This window comes from Coffea eugenioides, chromosome 11, assembly GCF_003713205.1.
Source record: "Coffea eugenioides isolate CCC68of chromosome 11, Ceug_1.0, whole genome shotgun sequence".
NCBI lineage: Eukaryota > Viridiplantae > Streptophyta > Magnoliopsida > Gentianales > Rubiaceae > Coffea > Coffea eugenioides.
Genome location: NC_040045.1, coordinates 34,070,116 through 34,088,722, shown reverse-complemented (window position 1 = coordinate 34,088,722; position 18,607 = coordinate 34,070,116). Strand labels below are relative to the sequence as shown.

The 18,607-nt window shown below is 33.0% G+C and overlaps 1 protein-coding gene across 1 annotated transcript; it reads left to right on the top strand.

Annotated features, from left to right (window-relative positions):
- Positions 1 to 12,224: 12,224 nt before the first annotated feature.
- On the top strand, positions 12,225 to 17,481 carry LOC113753023 (protein OBERON 3). Its single transcript, XM_027297100.1, has 3 exons — positions 12,225 to 12,337; positions 12,421 to 14,399; positions 16,581 to 17,481. The coding sequence occupies exons 2-3, from the start codon at positions 12,440 to 12,442 to the stop codon at positions 17,165 to 17,167; spliced, it is 2,547 nt and encodes an 848-aa protein (XP_027152901.1). The 5' UTR covers positions 12,225 to 12,337; positions 12,421 to 12,439; the 3' UTR covers positions 17,168 to 17,481.
- The last annotated feature ends 1,126 nt before the right edge of the window (positions 17,482 to 18,607 follow it).

Sequence of the window (18,607 nt, the reverse complement as noted above, 5' to 3'; positions counted from 1 at the left end):
AGATGATTATTTCTTATACTTTACTACTTTTAATAATAACTACTCAAAATGGATATATGTATCTTTGGAAGTGCAAATCTAAGGTTTTGAGAAGTTAATAAAGTAGAGAAATAATTGGTTAAATGTTAGAACACCTAGATGTGGTCAAGGTGAATAATACTTGTTCCATGGGGAAGTATTGGAATAACAAGATTTGATTAATGTAGAGAAAACTTAGTCCAAGGGTTTTAAAATTTTCTAAATGTGAATGAGATTCTCAAGTAAAATAAGTTTTCCTAAATATTTCGATTATTGTTGAGTAATAAAGATAAAGAATTATATCTTATGAGATAAGATGCACCATGCAAGTTTACCAAAATAGTTTTGAAGTTTGTTCTAGATAAATTGCCTCCTATACACTATTCCATATTTGTTTCAAAATATACCATATAAGATGTGGAGTGTCAAACAATCCAAATCTTTGTGAAAGATTGGGTACCTTACTTATCAAGCAATCATAATCGGACAAGTTGAAGCTGGAATCCGATTAAGAACTTTTATGGAGAACTATTGAGAAATTAAAAAAATCAAGCAAAAGAAGAAGAGCAAATCGACTCTCTCTATTTTATTGGTTTGATTTATTCTAACTTATAAGTTGGACTTTTCTCTTTTTCTCTAAGAATCCTACTTCTATCATTTCCAAGAGTAAAAGTGTTTTTCTCTAAAACTACTATTTCTAGATAAATGGTTTATTCTGAATAAAGTAGGGGGAGTAAGAAAGAACTTAAAAATTGAAAGAGTTTTAAGTTTCACAAAAGGAAATTGAACAAATGTATGGAATTGAAGCTTGCATTTCATGATGATAAGGCGCAACAAAAGTTCCTAGAATGAGGTTTTCATAAGTTTTAGAAATATAGATTTCTTATAGAGAATCATGATGTTTAATCATGAAGTTCCCATTGACTTATTAATAGTTTTATAACGTATAGAGATGGCTAAAAATCTAAAATGTATTCCATATTTGGCAAAAGGCATTGAGATTAGTTAATCAACTTAATGGTTTAAAAACCTATTAGGTGCAAGAGAGTCTTTGCAATAAAGCCTAATATGGAAGGTAAGTTGTTACCTATAAAACTTGATTGGTAGAGAGGTTACTATTAATGATAAGTAATTATCTTTAAAGAAACTTTCTCTCTAGTCAACAAGCTTAAATTCATTTAGATTTACTTAGCTGTGAGTTATAGCATGGCAAATAGATGTTAAAATCACTTTCCATAAATAGAAATAACAAATAGTTATGTATGTAAAACACTTTAAAGTTTTTAATATCTTGTATACCAATGAAGCAAGTCTCCAATAGTTGTATCATTCATTTAGATCATGAGATATTCCTATACTCCAAAATTATAGGTATAGCTATCAAGATTTTCTCCATGATATTAAGGTGAAGCAATCTTCTCTTTGGGATTAAAAATGTAGGGTGATATATCATAATTACTAGGCCTTTCAAAGTATCTAGACAAGATGCTAAAGATGTTTGGCATGAAGTGATCTAAGAAGGGGTTTTTATCCATATTGTATAGAATAATTCTTTCAATGTACTAGGCTCAATATCTCCTTTGATTCATAAAAAATGGAAATTCAAGAATATACTTGTACACAATCTTATGAAGTTAATTTGCAAGTAATTATGTATTTACTTATAATATTGGTGTTGCTTGTTGAAAGAGTTTCAGCCAAATCTACAATTAAATCTTAACAAGTTGCTACTTGAGAAGTGGAAGAAGGAAGCATTTTGATCTAGAAATTCAAATATGAACTTAGATTGGTTTCTCCATTAAAAGTCCTTTTATTGGTATTGTGATTATAATGGATATTTGTCTTAGCAAAGGAACTAAAGTCTCATCATAGATCCATAAACTTGTGAAGGTGCTATCACATGATTTGGTGAAATCATTCGTTGGAATAAAAGTGAAGATAAAAATAGTTCCCGCCAATGATACAATTGTTGATTCATTTACTAAAACTTATCTTAAAGAAAACATGATGGTCATGTAGGCTTATTTGGTCTTTAACTTAGAGTGATTGGTTTTAATACAAGTGGGAGATTGAAAAGTGCCTATACCCTAAGGTCAATCAATATCTAGTGTTTAATATGTACTTGAACTATTTATATTACAATAAATGACATCTTGATTGCTCTTATATATTTATATAAGCATGATAAATCACTTAGAGTAAATCTAATCAAAGAAATTATATGAGTTATGACGGTAAAGTTCATTTGATTATAAATAAAGTTTATTTTTAAACATTCCTATCAAAGTATTAACAAGAAAGAGAATTATTAATATAGTTAGACTATCATATACTATGTCGCTTCTATATGAGAAATAGTGGATCTCATCTATTATGATGTGTGAGACACATAATCTAGTATATGGGTGCTTGATAGGATGATCAAATTTACTACATTGATCCGCATAGAGATATCCTTTAAGTGCTAATGGATTAATCTCTAAGTGACATTTGTGGAAGTGATCCTTAGACTTAATGTTATAATGGTATCTTAAGTACAAACGGTTATATTTGGAGTGATCACATTATTAGTAAATGGGAATATATTTGAAGTATGAAAAGATGATAAATAACCTATGAGGATTTACCGCATCTTATCATAGAGGAGTTATCTCATATCTGGCCACTTATAGAAGTATAACTCGCTAAGTGGATGAGTGTTAGAAAGTGTTTCTAAGTGCTTCTTTTATTGGAGTTATATTTTGGTATAAGACATCAGCATTAATCACATAATAGAATAGGCACAACTTATTCCAAGATTATGTGAAATAAGTGTGGTAAAAAAATATTAATTATACGGTAAGCATTTACTAGAAGATGAAATCATCCATTTGACTTTTCTCATTACTTAGGTGGTCATGATGCATTGCTAAATGACAATCTTCATATGTAAGAATAAGTTGATTGATTAGTAGAATCAATGATAAATTGAAAAGAGTTTTAATTTATCTATTTCTTACTTATTGAAAATTATAACTTATACTTATTGCCAATGTATATAAGAACTTAATGGGTCACATACACTAAGCGCTTCTTCAGTTGAATTAAATGAATTTGAAGTAGGGACTTGATAGACAAGGTTTTATAAATTATAGTTTAATTTATGGAACAAATTCAATTTGAGGGACTTATAGAGCAAATACGTTTAAATCTTCGAAATACAAGTACTATATTAGAATAAAGAAGCTGAATCCTATTGAAAATTAGTTGTAGGTTTTCATAAGGATATGGACAACTTATTTGTTTATAAATGATCAGTAAGATTCTGCTAATAAGACTAATTGATACACAAATTGCCTTGTGAGATTTTTGAGAAAAATCTTAAGAGAAAATATCCAAAATTTGTCAATAATCACATCTCTTATTTTTTCTCATTTTGAAAAGTTTTTCATGCTAAAAAACTAAAGTTTTTCTCAACTAATTTGTGGGAGGTGTCCTAGTAATAGTTAGTACTAATTTAGTTTAAACTAATTCGATCTAGGGGGTTCTAATTAAGGAGGTTCGTATGGATCACTATTAAAGACCGGACATCTGTGCAATTACATGGATCACTTGGCCCCTCTGCATTAAATCTCCACCTATTTAAGAAGATCTTCATGGGTTGAGAGAATCTTTTTAAACTAACTTTATGTCACATGAATTTAATCAAAGGTCGATCTATTAAAGGAATCAAAAATTTTAAATTTTCCGCCATGCATATCTCTATGATTCCTTGCATCATCATCACTGAAAGTACCAAAGGTTTTTCAAATCTCATCATCTCAAGAAAAACTAGAAAGAAGCTGGAACACCGGTCCATCAGTTGAACACCAAAATCTGATAACGAAGCCCCAAGTCTCTGACGCAACCGACTACCAAGCTTCTTGTACAAATAAATGGTGCAAGCACAAAAGAATAAAGCAATTAGTGCTTTTTCCAGAAAAGAATCAGTTTTACAATCGTTGACTACTCTAATGAAAAGCGCTAAACTCTCCTTAGTGCCATTTGCACTTTCCCTCCTAATGTTATTTTTGTTGCACTTTTCCCATTGAATAACAGTCAACACTAACGGTTTAGCCAAAAAGATGTTAATGGCTTCAAAGCAATAATTAGTAAAAACAAGACTGGAAAAGGAGATCCTTTCTTTTTTCTCGAGAGGGTGTCCTTAAAAATGGAATCCAACCACTTAAGAAAATCACATGCTCGTGAAATATATTGTAGAATTTAAAATAAAATCATTTCATGTATGAAAAAATAATAAAATAATTAACAAAACAGAATACCAAGCAATTTTTACAAATAAAATTTTTATCAAAATATTCAAATTTTCAAGATACATGTGAAAAAGATACCTTACCACATTTGTCTTACCTCCATTTATTGATTTTCAGAATTTGACGAGGAATATGTTCAACAATTTCAAAGTTTTGAATTTACTTAGTATGGTAAGATTTTTCTAATAGAAACTGAATATTTTGGGAACTTAATTCTTGATTTTTTGAAAAAACAAATGAATATTGTTAGAAATGGGTGACATGAAAAGCTTGGGCAAGGGAAAGAAGAGTAAAGGAAAATGGAGATAAGGACAAAATTGGCACTTCGAAACAGATGGGCTTAATAATAGAAGGCAAAGTGCAACAAAAATAACGTTAGGAGGAATATGCAAAAGGCACCAATCGTTGGGGAACTTAGTGCCTTTAAGGTGAATTTCCATTCTACTAGAAAGAGTCAACTTACAAGAGATGCAAGTAACTTAATAAGGAAAATCCTACTTTAAACGACATATGACTTGTACTACAGACACAAACTTGATGGCTCACCTCTATGATTTTAGAAATTTTTATATTTGTATTGACCGCTTATCATGATTTTCAGTTGTTTTTTGTAAGAAAACTTATGGTGTAATAATTTGTTTCATAAAATCAGCCTTGATGATTTCACTATTAAGTTAAATGATGTTAACATTTTGATCTTTTTCTTTTTTTTTTTCCTAATAGGGAGTGGTGGGATTTAAGAAGCGGGGAGAAGGAGAATTTGAATTCAAAACTTCTAAATCTTGTAGTATTAACTTGAGCCGCAAGATCGAGACATTCTCAACATGATCTTATTTATTAACACTTACCGAATATTTAATTAATTGCAAAGAATGAATGTATTTCATGTCTTATTGTCCATCTGCAAAAAATGACTCAAACCTAAGAGATAGACACAAACATAGGAATCTCTAAATTAAACCAAGAAAGTTGACCATTTTTTAGTTTATTTCTATTAATTAAGTCGTTTATCACTTAGTATAAGATTTTACTAATCAATACATGTCAAGGATAAAACTATGCTCCTATATTTGAGAGGATAAAACTAATCAATACACGTATTGATTTTACTAATCAATACATGTCAAGGATAAAACTATGCTCCCATATTTGAAAGGCTTTTTTTTTGTGATCCGCTAACATTTTCAAATTGTAACAATTAGGTTTAAAATTTTAAATTCATCCACTTTTTGCTTGAAAAAGTTCATAATTGTATCATGCTTTATAAAATTGTTGAGTAAAAGTGAAGAGTAAGTTTTTTTTATATATTGTTGTTGTATAATTTTTTTTTTTTTTTTACACTAGTAGGTTTAAATCATGCGCAGCTACAGACTTTGACATTGGAACTGCATGATATGATGTCTTTCCGCTAAAGTCCTTAGGAACGAAGAATTTGCCCAATTGCCAAATCTTTGCCAATTGGAATTAGCATTCTGCATAATAGATGAGCAGAACATGCTTTTTGTGAGTTCATGATTTCTCCGTGCATCAAAATGTTTATATAAATTGGTGCTCAAGTACGCAATTGATTTGGGGGTGGTCCAAATGTGGAGAACTGGAGATGCAATCCTCGCTTCTTGAAATCTGTTGTCGAGTTTGGAGAAAGGCATCAGCAGCTGGCGAAAGGACGCAAGTGCAAATGCCTCAAGAAGGTGGAGTTCCGGGGTTGGCTGGGGTGCAGGAATGAAGTCGAGCTCTTTAGCCATTTAATTAAGGCTGCTGCAGGCTCACTTGAGAGGATAACTATTGACCCTCTCGATCCACTTCCAATTCCATTTCTTCAGGCCCCGGATGACATCAGACCTTTGGAGGACTTAAAACCAACAATATCTCCAGCCACAATATTGGTGGTTTTGTAGACTGTATTAGCATTATCTCAATCAAAACATTGTCTATTGCAAACTGTGAATGCTATCATTTCTGGTTTCAAGTATTTTTGTATAGCATATTATTCATGGACTTGGATATGCAAGGACGATGTAATAATGTTGTGCCCAAAAAAAAAAATTTAATAATGTTGTGTAAAGGACTTGATCCTGTTCCATTTTAAGGCTTTACTTCCACAATTCTGCTATGGTAGTTTTCTTCCTTGAAGTCTTTCTTAGTGGAAAAAACTCCTTCCTTATCCTCTCTGCATTCCTTTACTTAAACCAGCATGATTTTAGAGCATCTATTGCTAATTCGGTTACCAATTGCGCTATGTTTCTGTTTCAACACAACATCTCTTTTTAGTAAGTTTTGTATCTATTATCTTTTCGAATTCCCATCAGAAACAGGCTGAAATCCAAAAATCATCTGAGCACAGATTAGGACATACCTTGCATCTTTATGAAGATCAGATTAATGCTGCATAAGTCTATTTACATCAGGTACATCTTTAAAGGAAAGACCTCGCGCGTTTATGAAGAGAAGATTAATTTAGATAGAAACACAGGTTAAGGGAAAGACCTTGCAGCCTTATAAAGATCAGATGAATACTGCATTAGTGCTTTTTTATGAGACAAAGATAAAGTTGACTTGCTATATTTCTTGTAATCTTGACATATATTGATAAAAACCTGTAGAATAAAGATAATCTCTGCAATTAGCGAAGTGTTTTGTAAGACTTGACGCACAAGATCAATACAATAACATGAATTAATCCAATTCTGAGAACATCATATCCCATTTTGTTTTATAATTGTTATGGCATTTAAGTTGTCCTTGCACCTCCTGCAATTAACTTCTCTTTCTCAATTAACAGTAAATAACCTTCTTCTTTATCTTTTCTTTTGTTCTTTTCTTTCTTTTTTTTTTGAAAGGAAAGAGCAAAATTGATCTCAAACACAAAAAGTTATTGTCACCATTATTCAGTTTACTATGTTTTTTCTAACAGCTGTCACCATGGTTGGTCAGCCAAACCTTCATAGCTTCCAGAAGTAGATTTCTTCAAAGTCTAGCTGATTAATTAAACGTCCAACTATTCACAAACCATTCATTTTCCATGCTGCAGACTTGGTACAAAAAGGCCTAATTGAGATTACAAAGTGTTTTCCCATCTCCACAAAATATGTGCAAAAAGGATCATGTATTTGTACAAATAAGTTGATGAAGTACAGCATGTTGCAGAATTTCTTCTTGAGGACCTTGAATTAAAGCTGAGAAACCTCACTCATTGATGTCTTTGTATGAGAATCTCAACGGCTGAAAACGTGTCTTGTTTATACTGTTAGAAAAGACTTATTGTTTACATCATTTGAGTGTTTTAGTTAACTGTTAGAAAAAGATGTGATTTGATATTTAAAGTTTAGAGCCCGTTTGAATTACTCTTTTTAAGATTTTTTATAGAAAAATATAGTGTAATAATTTGCTATATGTGAAATAAAATGATTGAATTAGCTGTTTTTTGGGTGTTTTTGAAAAATTTTACAGTAACAGAGTTTTTAGAATATATTTTGAGATATTTTTAGAAAATATTTTGGAATATTTAAGAATAGTAGAGTTTTTAAAATATATTTTGAGATATTTTTTAAATATTAAAAAAAATTTAGACTACTTTTTAGAGTATTTTTTTAAAAATTTTTATAGTATTTAAAAAACTAGTTTTTGAAAACTTGAAGGATCCAAACGGAGCTGATGATTAAGAAATATTTTACAACATCAAGTGTCGTCATATGAATTGAGTCAAAGATTGTCAAGAACTTCTCTGGTTTCTAAATCTGCTAGAATGGTACATTTATTAGTTGTAAATTAAACATCAGTCCTTGCAACTATCCTGGTTACATATTTGTCTTGGTGCATCTTAATGCTGTCAACAAAAAGAAAAATGAAAAGACCTTCTGGCTTTCAAACTTTTTGATTTGTATACTTTTAACTCTCTAACTATTGATCCATCTAATCGCCTCCTAAACTTTAAAAAGGGTACACTTACATCTTTCTACAGTTCTGTCCATTTGTTCAGTGAAGGTAAAGGAATAGCATCAAAATTATTGTCGTTTTGAGTTAGGTTCCATTTGTTTCGACTTTATAATCCAATTCCAGTCATATGAGCTTGTTCTCTCTTACTTCTTTCTAAAATTGCTCTTTAAACGCTTGAAAGATAAATGTCATTTGAATAATTTTACAAAAAAAAAAAAAAAGAAAAAAGGCTCTAGAAGTTCTACAACTGCTTCTTTATCATTTTTCTTTTTTCAAAAAAAAAATATATATATATAAAGGAAAGCTGCAGAAAATAGTCATGTGTGAATAATAGGTATTTCAGACAAGTTTGTAATTTAAGAATGGAACTAATATCAGTTAATTTAAACAACTGAAAGCAACCCTTCACGCGGATTCCTTTACAAGTAATGCATCAAGTCTACTTGTCCAATTCATACTTAGTATTGATATGCAGTCTTTGTTGACAATCCTTCCTCCCTTAATTGTCAAAACAAATGCTCACGATATTGGACAAAGTCATCCTACTCGGATATCATGAGCTTGAATTCGACTCAAATGAACTATCCTACTTGTAATTTTTTTGAATTTCTTAATAATTATCTTGAAATATGATCTCAAAAAATAAATTAAACTTGCTCTTGTACCAAGATAATGATTTTATTAGTCATTAATGATCCAAAAATCATTCTTAATATCCCCAATTATTTCTAGAATATAGGATATTCTATGGATGCCGAGCCAAACTGACATTAAACCAAAGGATATGCCATCGAGAAAAGTAAATATCAAGTTCTGAGTTTGAGATTTGTTACCTGCAGCTGCAATCTCTTATTGGTAGGTAACTTGTAAGATTCAGTTCACACTTTCGAAAAAAATGCCTCATACATGGTTGTTATTACTCGGGAATTGGGTAACCTTTATCTACTATTAAACTTTTTATGGGCAAAGGAAAAGGAAGAAAAACTATCATGGTTGGACTAATATTATAAAAAAGTTAAAAATACCACGAGGAGAGTCCTAGATTTCATGATTTATTTGTGCTTGACTAAATCCTCCCCTCCCAACCAGTAATTAGGGGAGGACTCTTAGACTCTTTCAAGATACTATGGCCCCGTTTGGCAAATGAATTTTTTTGGTGTTTGTCTAAAACTTTACTGTAGTTTACTTTAGAAATTATAGAAAAATTTTTGAAATGTGTACATTTTTGAATATTTTGAAGTGTATAGTTTAAAAGTTTTTTGAGACTATTGTAGTTACGTTATTAAAAAACTTGTAACAGATAAATTTGGCCAAAAGCTTGTTTATCAAACAGGCCCATTCAGGATTTAAATCTTGTACCTTACAACTGGTTGTAGGAAAGGAGTGGGAGGGTAAAAAAAAAAAAAAGTCCTTCTCCCCTCCCCTTTTGTTCCTTCCTTTTTAAAAAAAAAAGATCAGTTTTATCACTAGAAAAATGCAAATTCATAAAATATATTTGCAATAGTACTTGGGGATAACTTCGCACAAAACAAAGAGCAATGGAGCTGAACCTCCACCGAGGTGAAACTCACAAACCAATCAATTAATTGCTTTTTAGGAGAAAAATAAATAAACAAAGTGGAAGTCAAACAAAGAAGAGAAGATAATGCAGGTTCAGACCAAATCCATTAACATATCATAGTATTGGCCGTTTTGTTTTTATGACATTAAACAAAACACTTGGTAACATGATAAAGGGGGATGGTGTGTTTTGTTGCTCCAAATGGGAACTCACCATCCTTAATGATATTACAATCAGACTTGTTAAAGCTGATGAAGAAACTTTATTCATCTGTCACATGTCAAAGTAACCATCCAAAGAAAAATGGGACCTTATTTTAGAGATTCTCCATCCACTCTCCATTTTTTCTCATTCAGACGCGTTTACAATAACGTCCATTGATCGACGTCTAATTCACTCAAATTACGACTACTATAATACATGGCTAGTCCGAGGGTGAATTCTATGAATTGCTTTTACTCGATTGTGAACTTCTATTCTCTCAAAGTTATGACCACGATAATGTCATAATTGAATTTTGTTACTTAATTACCAGAATTTGATTTGAAAAATTCTCTATCGAACTCAGAATTTTAATCCTTTTTCTTTTATAAAATGGAAGTCAATACTATTAATAAACTAGCTGAAAATTGTCTAACACGATCTGCTTGACAAAGATAAACGCAATAATGGTAGAAAATACATGAAACATATCATAGATATATCTGATCTGCAAATTAGTAGATTTAACAGAGTTACAAAATATAAAAAATTACATTATGAATAGCAAATCATCAAATTTGACCAATTGCACGAGTTGCCTCGTAAATATTTGTGCATGCCTATTCTCTCAGATTTTCTATCCAATTGATTAAAGTTTAAAACTGATGCTGAGATCTGACGAGAAAACCCAAGAAATTCCAAATCTAATGTATGGATCTAAAAAACTTTTAGTTCTGATAAAAATAGCAAAAAATTAAATAAAACTCATTCCCACTAAGATTGTTTAGGAGAGAAGAAAACTATCATTAGTAAACACTAAGATACGGAAAACTCTTATTAGGATATCTTAAAAGAGACTTTATTAAACAGAAACAAAACAAAAACAAAAACAACAGAGGAAGTGGAAGGAAGGCCTTGGTTTGAGACCAATATTTCCCTCCAATGAAAGAAAGAATGGTGCAAGGAAGGTTGAGAGTAGAGAAAAGGTAGGGAAACAAGTGAGTGCTAATTAGAATTTTATTCCTACTTGTGTCAAATATTTCAATCGTCAATTTTTGGATCGTAATCTATTTTAAATCTCATATTGGCTTTTAAATAATTATAAAATAATGTCAAATTTTAATTCTTTAGTCTATCCTGTATCTATTAGCTCTAACGGCACAGATCAACAGAATGACTAAAATTTAACACTTTTTATTATCGAAGGGTCAATTTAAAACTTAAAATTAATAAGGACCCAAAAGTGGACAATTGAGATCGTTTAGATACTCCGCAGGTAGTGTACCCTCTTAGAATACTATTCACAAAATTTTTACTTTCTTTTTATAAGGGGATTCAGGTGGGAAGTTTGGGATGGATATGTATGATATATCATCCTCGCATGATAAATAAGTAAATATGGACAATTGTCACAAGCAACTACTCCGAAATCCAAACGGTTACACAGGTTGGCACTTTCCTTATTTGTTATAATTTAGGCTTTGTTTGATAATCCAATTCAGTAATTAAAATCAATGAATTCAGAGCATAATAACAAAAAATAGAACATAATATTAAATTTTTAAGGCAAAACTTACTTTGAAAAATAAGTGACAAGTAATTCACTTATTACTTAATGTGATATATACTCAAATATATTAGATTTAGTATCTAACAATTCAGTAATTTATTGAATTCCGACTTTAAGTTTTAAATTTCAAATTTCAATTTCGTCCCTTAATTGTAATGTATTTAAAGTTGTTTTTTTATCTCTTTTTGAGGGAGTGATCTATCGTTTCCCAAAAAAAAAAAAAAAAGAGGGAGTGGCAATGATTAATAAGCAAACAGGTAGTACAAATTGTAGACATTGGACACTATTGTATGTACCATCAATTTAAAATTAAGAGTTTAATTGCCCAACCTTCCACTTAAGCAAAAGTTAGAAACACTAATTATTCCAATTCTGTTTCTTGAGACTGGAATTTGCTTTGGGTTGATCAATGACAGCAAACCTTTAGTCCAAATTCAAGAAATTCATTCCTTAAGAGGGGCAAACAGTCCCCCCACTATCTCCGCGTTGAAAACTCAAATGTGAACGCTCAAGTAAAATCCCCTGAAAGAAATTCCAAAATTAAATTTAAAAAATTAAAAAGACAACAAAAAGTTAAATAATTCAAATAATATAAAGACAAATTCAGCCGTTGCAGTTTTGCATAATAATCAACTCACAGGAAGAAGAGAGAGAAAAGTAAGACAGAACAGCTATGGAGTCAAGAGCTGAACCTTTCCATTAGCCCTCAGATTCTTCCCAAATTACTGAACTGCCCTTCACTCTCTCTTCCTCCCTGCTGTAAGTTTCCATCTCTGCTCAGCATAAAATAAAGCAAGAATCTTTCTTTCTGGATTTTAATTTATTTGTTTATTTATTTTCAGCTTGTTTAATTGAACTGTGATGATGAAAGAGAAAGAGAATTCAAGTGAGTCAGAGAACAAGAACCAGAATAAGAATATTATTAGTGAGGAAAAGGGAAAAAATAATGAGAACCCAGATGTGAAAAATGGATTTTTAGAAAAGGGTATTGATTTTTTGAGAGAATCATCTGAGAAAATTATGAGAAATTTTGAGGGTTCTGGTTCTGTATCGGGTGTTCCTTGTGAGTCTAGAAAGAGTGGAAATTCTGGTGCTCAAGAGCTTACTCTAAGCTATCTTTGTGAGAATGCTAAAGATGGTGGTGCTTCTGGTAAAAATTTGTTTGACAAGATAGGGTGTAATGGAGCTGGTGGAAGTAGTTATAAAGGGAAAGAGATAGTTGTTTCTGAGGATCAAAATGAGGAAAATAATAGGTGGGTTGAGAGGGATTTTCTTCATTTGAATGAGAATAGGGGGATTTCTTGTAAGAGAGAAGTTGAAGAAAATGGGGAAAACGAGGTAGAGATTAGGGAAAAGAAGCCTAGGATGGAAACATTGAATCTGTCTTTAGCTCTGCCTGATGTTTCGCTGTCTTTAGCTGGGTCGAATAGAGTTCTAAACGGGGATCACACCGTTCAGAATGGCGATTTCCCTTCTCGCTTGAGGTCTAGTAGGAGTGTGCAGTCGCTTGAACCAGCGAATAACATTACAAGGACTGCAACAACTTATTCAAATGATTTTTCAGCAGCCTCGATGTCTTACTCTTACTCCCATCCTTATTCCCACAATCCAAGCTGCTCACTCACGAGGAATTCAACAGAGTATTATGAATACTCCACAGGGAGTCATAGGAGGGACTGTGATCAGATTTGGAATGCTGGAGAGGGGACTAATGGGTCGGTCCATAGCCGGTTTAGGCCTATTGGTGATGGAACTGTGGCATTGTCTAATCCTGGTCCTGGAGGTGTTACACTGGGGAATTGTGTGGTGAATAAGGATACAGGTAATAATAGCATACATAGGGCTACAAGTTCTGATAATATTTCATTTTTTCCATCTGAGCTGCCTGCAAGGCCGAGGTTGGATGCTCAATCAGGTGATTCTAGGGGAAGAGGCTCTGAGAATTTTAGAGGTTTGGAGAGTTTGGATGGAGGAAGAGCTCGTAAGCCTTCTAGGCCTGAGAGGATACTTCGAGAAATTGTCTCGGAGTCTATTTCTGTCATGTCTCAGATAGTTCAGGAGCTCCCTGAGGAAACTATTGAATCTACAAAAGAGTACTTGAAGAATCTCATAGCAAAACCTGAGAGGAAAGATGAATTGATGGGCCTCCAGAGCAGGCTTGATAGGCGGTCTGATCTGACCAGTGAAACTCTTTCCAAGGCTCACAAAATCCAACTTGACATTTTGGTTGCAATCAAAATGGGTCTTGCAGCCTATTTATCAAGCAAGATTTGCCTTCCTACTTCCGAACTGATCGATATATTCTTGCTTGAGCGGTGTCGAAATATAAATTGCAAGAGGCTATTACCTGTTGATGACTGTGACTGCAAGATTTGCTCAACAAAGAAAGGATTCTGCAGTGAATGCATGTGTCCTGTTTGTCTCAAATTTGACTGTGCTGCCAACACCTGCAGTTGGGTTGGCTGTGATGTCTGCTCGCATTGGTGTCACGCTACTTGTGGCATTGAGAAAAATCTGATAAGGCCAGGTCCTAGCTTGAAGGGACCATCTGGGACAACTGAGATGCAGTTTAACTGTCTTGGTTGTGGTCATGCTTCAGAGATGTTTGGGTTTGTTAAGGATGTATATATGAATTGTGCAAGGGAATGGGGCCTAGAGACCCTTATAAAAGAGCTTGACTGTGTTAGGAAAATCTTTCGTGGTAGTGAGGATCGAAAAGGCAAGGAGCTCCATCTTAAGGCTGATGAGATGCTTTCCAAGTTACAGAGCAAGGTGCTGTCGCCTTTAGATGCATGCGGTTTCATCTTTCAGTTCTTCAATTGTAAGCCTCCTGACCATCTCCTTTGTGCTTCTCGCCTTTATTTGCTATGATTTAATTTGTACTTGTACGTAGTTTCTGTTCAGTAGTTGCGTGTGTTCCAAAGGTGTGCACTGGTATGTTAAGTCTACATGTTTTTTGTCTATTCTGTTTCTAAATTTTTTTTTTTTTTTGCGCCAATGCGTGGATATTTGTTTAAGTGAGTCATTAACATTGGTCTAACTGCATTTATAGTAATCCAAAACTTGAATAGCTGCTTCATAGGTAAGGCTACTGGACAAGTGTACTGAATCATATGTCCAACAGGTCTAAGCTTGGAAGTTTGGAATGATTTATAAACATATTTCCTTTAAATATGATCGATGTATAGGCGAGATGAGATTAACTGCCATATGTGCATCAGTTGCAGTTTATCAATGTACCAAAGTACATTGCTTGTTCGATAACCATTTATCAGAGTGAGAATTGGTCTGGAAAAATGTTCCATGAGGTTTTCTCAAAGAGAGACAGCAATTTGGTCCAATTTTTGAGATGGCTTGGCATAACTAGCTCATTGAATATTTCGATTGCTTATTTCGTGGAACTGGATTTTTGAGCTTCAACTTTAGAGTGCTTTACACCAAATGCTTCTGTAGAAGGAAGATCGATATTGTAATTTTAAAAAAAAGGCTAATTCGAATTAGCCACAGGTACATAGAGGATGGAGCTTTCAGAATCTGTGCAGTGTATTGCTGCTTGTTATATTAGGCAGAGGTGTTCCACCTTTTTTCTTTTTGCTTATGTCTTGCCTGGTTAACCAACGTTATCGTAAGCCAGATATTATTTGGATTCTGAGGTTGTAAAGCTTCTTGTCATTTTTCTGAAGGTAGAACAGCAAACTTATTTGGTTAAAGATGAGATTACCTAACTGGTTTAAATGATGCATAACTTCTGTTCAGGAGATCAAATACTTATGCCAAAACAAATCATGTTAAAGGCTTCGAATTTTTAAAATTCATCAACAAACTAAAATCTCCTAGCTACTTGCTAGGAGCTTCAGGGTTTCTATATCTGTTCTCCACTGGTGAGACGTAATAAAAGGGTTCCTTTTCATGCTGAAAAATAGCTGGAAACAAGAATTGAATATTCGAAATTTGGGAGTGAATACTGTGTATGTTTCTTGTATATATTGTGCTTTTGTTTGCAAATACTTCTTGAGAGTCCAAAGATGTTTAACTATTATTCAGGCATGCCATTCATTTCCTGAGCCTCTCGCACGTGTTGTATCTTAATTAATCTGGTGTAGTGTCTCAGGTTTCATGGTTTCTTCTCCTTTTCGGGAACTAAATTGAAATTAATAGTATTTGGGTGAACATCTGTAGTGTAGGTTTATTAACAGTATTTGTGATCTCAAAGGATGTTTTTACAAGCTTCCAGGCTTGTGAAACTTGCTAAGCTCACTTTGTGTGATGCATATATTTTGGCCTGTCCTCTGTGACTTCTTAATCTGTGTGTTCATTTTCCTCAGTGCCCCTAGTGTTTCTCTAATCTTGACTGAGTAAACTTTTAATTGGGAATCAAATTGGTCACATTTCTAATTCAAACAGTTGAACCACCATATTTGATTTTTGAATCAAGTGCACACTGGTTTTCTTCAGTTCATATTTTTCCTGGAACTCTAGTCTAGAGAGATTCTGTGTCAATTTTCAACCAGTTATTAAGGTTTACAGTATCTAATATCATCAAGAATCTCAAATTCTAAACTTCATACAGTTTGCAATAATATTACTTATTTGAGCTAGCTGACAATTGAGCTTTTGTTTTATAATTTTGCACTATCAGACCTGTGCTTACAATGGTTCAAATTACATTGGACAGATCTGGTGATTACTCTACTCCATATAATTCTTCAAATTACTCAGTTAAATCCCTTTCCTTCTTCCTGAAGATTTTTTTTCTTATTCTGTCGAAGCTATGCAAACTATTTTTCATTAAGTCAAATTAGTCTTCTTGTACTTATTTTTTTGCATTTTTGCTGCATTTTGTGAATTGGTAGAGAATATTGTGGTTGCATCTTTTAAGCTATAAATAGGAGTAGCAGCTCAAAAAATACAAGATATTCTTTCATCTTTCTTGGTACGTAGTATAGAAGCGTTTTAAGTCTAATGTATGATTTTGTTTTATCTTTGCTTGTTATTTTTTCAGATGCAGATGCATTCCCAGACCTTACCACTTTGACTATTCCTTCAAAGGATGTGCCTAGTCAGGTTAGCCTTAGGAATGATGTGTCTGCTTTTCCAGCATCAAACATTCTTTTTGGAAAATCTTCCTTCTCTTGTTTGGGCTCTTCAAGCGGAAGAAAAGATATGTTACCTGTTGATCTTCATCAAAATGATGTGAAAACTCCTCTCGTAGTTGAGAATAAGATGATTGAGGATGAATGGTCTGTGAAGCCATTGAAGAAAGATGGTTTTGACAGTTTGGAAAGCATTGTGCTGGTAAAAGAAGCAGAAGCCAGGATGTTCCAGGGCCGAGCAGATGAGGCACGGAGTGAGGCAGAGGGTTTCAGACGAATGATTAGGATGAAATTTGAAAAATTAGAAGAGGAGTATGCTGAGAAGCTTGCTAAACTCTGCTTGCAGGAAACTGAGGACAGGCGGAGGAAAAAGTTTGAGGAGCTCAAAATTTTAGAAGGCTCGCATTGTGATTACTACCAAATGAAGATGAGGATGCATGCCGAGATTGGTGGCTTGTTGAAGAGAATGGAGGCAACGAAACAACAATGGGTCTAATGATTCTCTTTATTTATCATTTGTTTTTCTCTAGTGACATTGGTTGCAATTAGATGACATTAACTTTAGCTTTTCCTCTGTTGCCCACTACTGGGTCTTGTTTGCTTTTTCCAACTGCAGATTAAATGGTTGTATTTCTATTTTAAAATTTTCAATCTTCCTTTTCATTGTCCTCTTGGCAGCATAGTGTTGATATTAATGATCGTCGATATGTAAGATGAGGAATATGTGATGATGTTGAACAATGCAAAAAGCATTGCATTTGTAGTATGCCTGATCAAGAAGTAAAGCTTTTCTGCAGTCTATTGTGCTAATGTGAATTTGCGTATCATACTTCATTTTACAAACTGTTTTCTTTCTGGAAGAATCACGTTTTCAGGTTACAAAAAGGGGTGTGTTGATTTATTGCCTGCTTTACATGGCTGATACATTTGATTGATGACAAGAACCCATTGCCTACTGCCCTGTCCTTTTCTTGTCTGCAGCTGGTTGGAAGTATTCCATGCTAGGCTGCTAGGAGGTGATGAGGACTGAAATCCTGGATGCCTCAGATTTTAGACCTAGTGAGCTAATGTATATATAATTGTGGAGTGCTCAAGGAATTGGGAGGCTCCATGATATTAGTGTGGTTTGACTTTGCAATAATTCGTTTGCTTCAATGATGAATCACGTATACTAGAAGCATTTAAAAAGATTCTTCTGGTTTGGAAGTCATTTTCTGGAATTTATTCCAGAGGACTAATGCCTCCAGAGCCACTGTCCCATTTAAATATGGTAGAGAATAGAATAAGTTAAAGGATCAAAACATCAAACAATTGGTGGCTATAAAAATGCCTACTTTTTGGGGTGAAAAAACAAATGAACCTTCCGTGCCAAATGGATTTGCATATCAATGATTGCCGCATGAGGGTTTTTTTTAGTGAAAAAAAAAAATGGTTAAAATTCATACATTTCAGATGCTAATTGCCAACTGGCTTCACTGTACATTGACCAAGGAGCATTTGAAGGGGTTCTTGTGTACTAACTTCATAAAATAATGGATTAAAAAGATTCTTTTTTATTACATGCTGATTTTTTTCCTGAATTATAATAGGATTAGGATTTATGAAGATTCTCTAAAGGCCGACATACAGTTCTATTTATAAAAACTATTTTACGTTTTCGTTATTACTATTTTTTCACTCAACATTTAAAAAAAATGTTATGCGAAACAAACTCAAATTTTGCCGATAAACTCAGCACTTTAACATTTATCATAATCTGATCTTTAACCAAAAAAGTAAACAAGAATCAAAGAATAACTTATATAAATCATTGTTTGTAATACATTTATCATCATGGTTTCGTCCCCAATAAAAACTGCAATGGCAAGTTAAAGCTTATATGTAACATCGCGTAAACTATTCATTTGTGAGTTATAATGACTCTTGGTACTTTTCC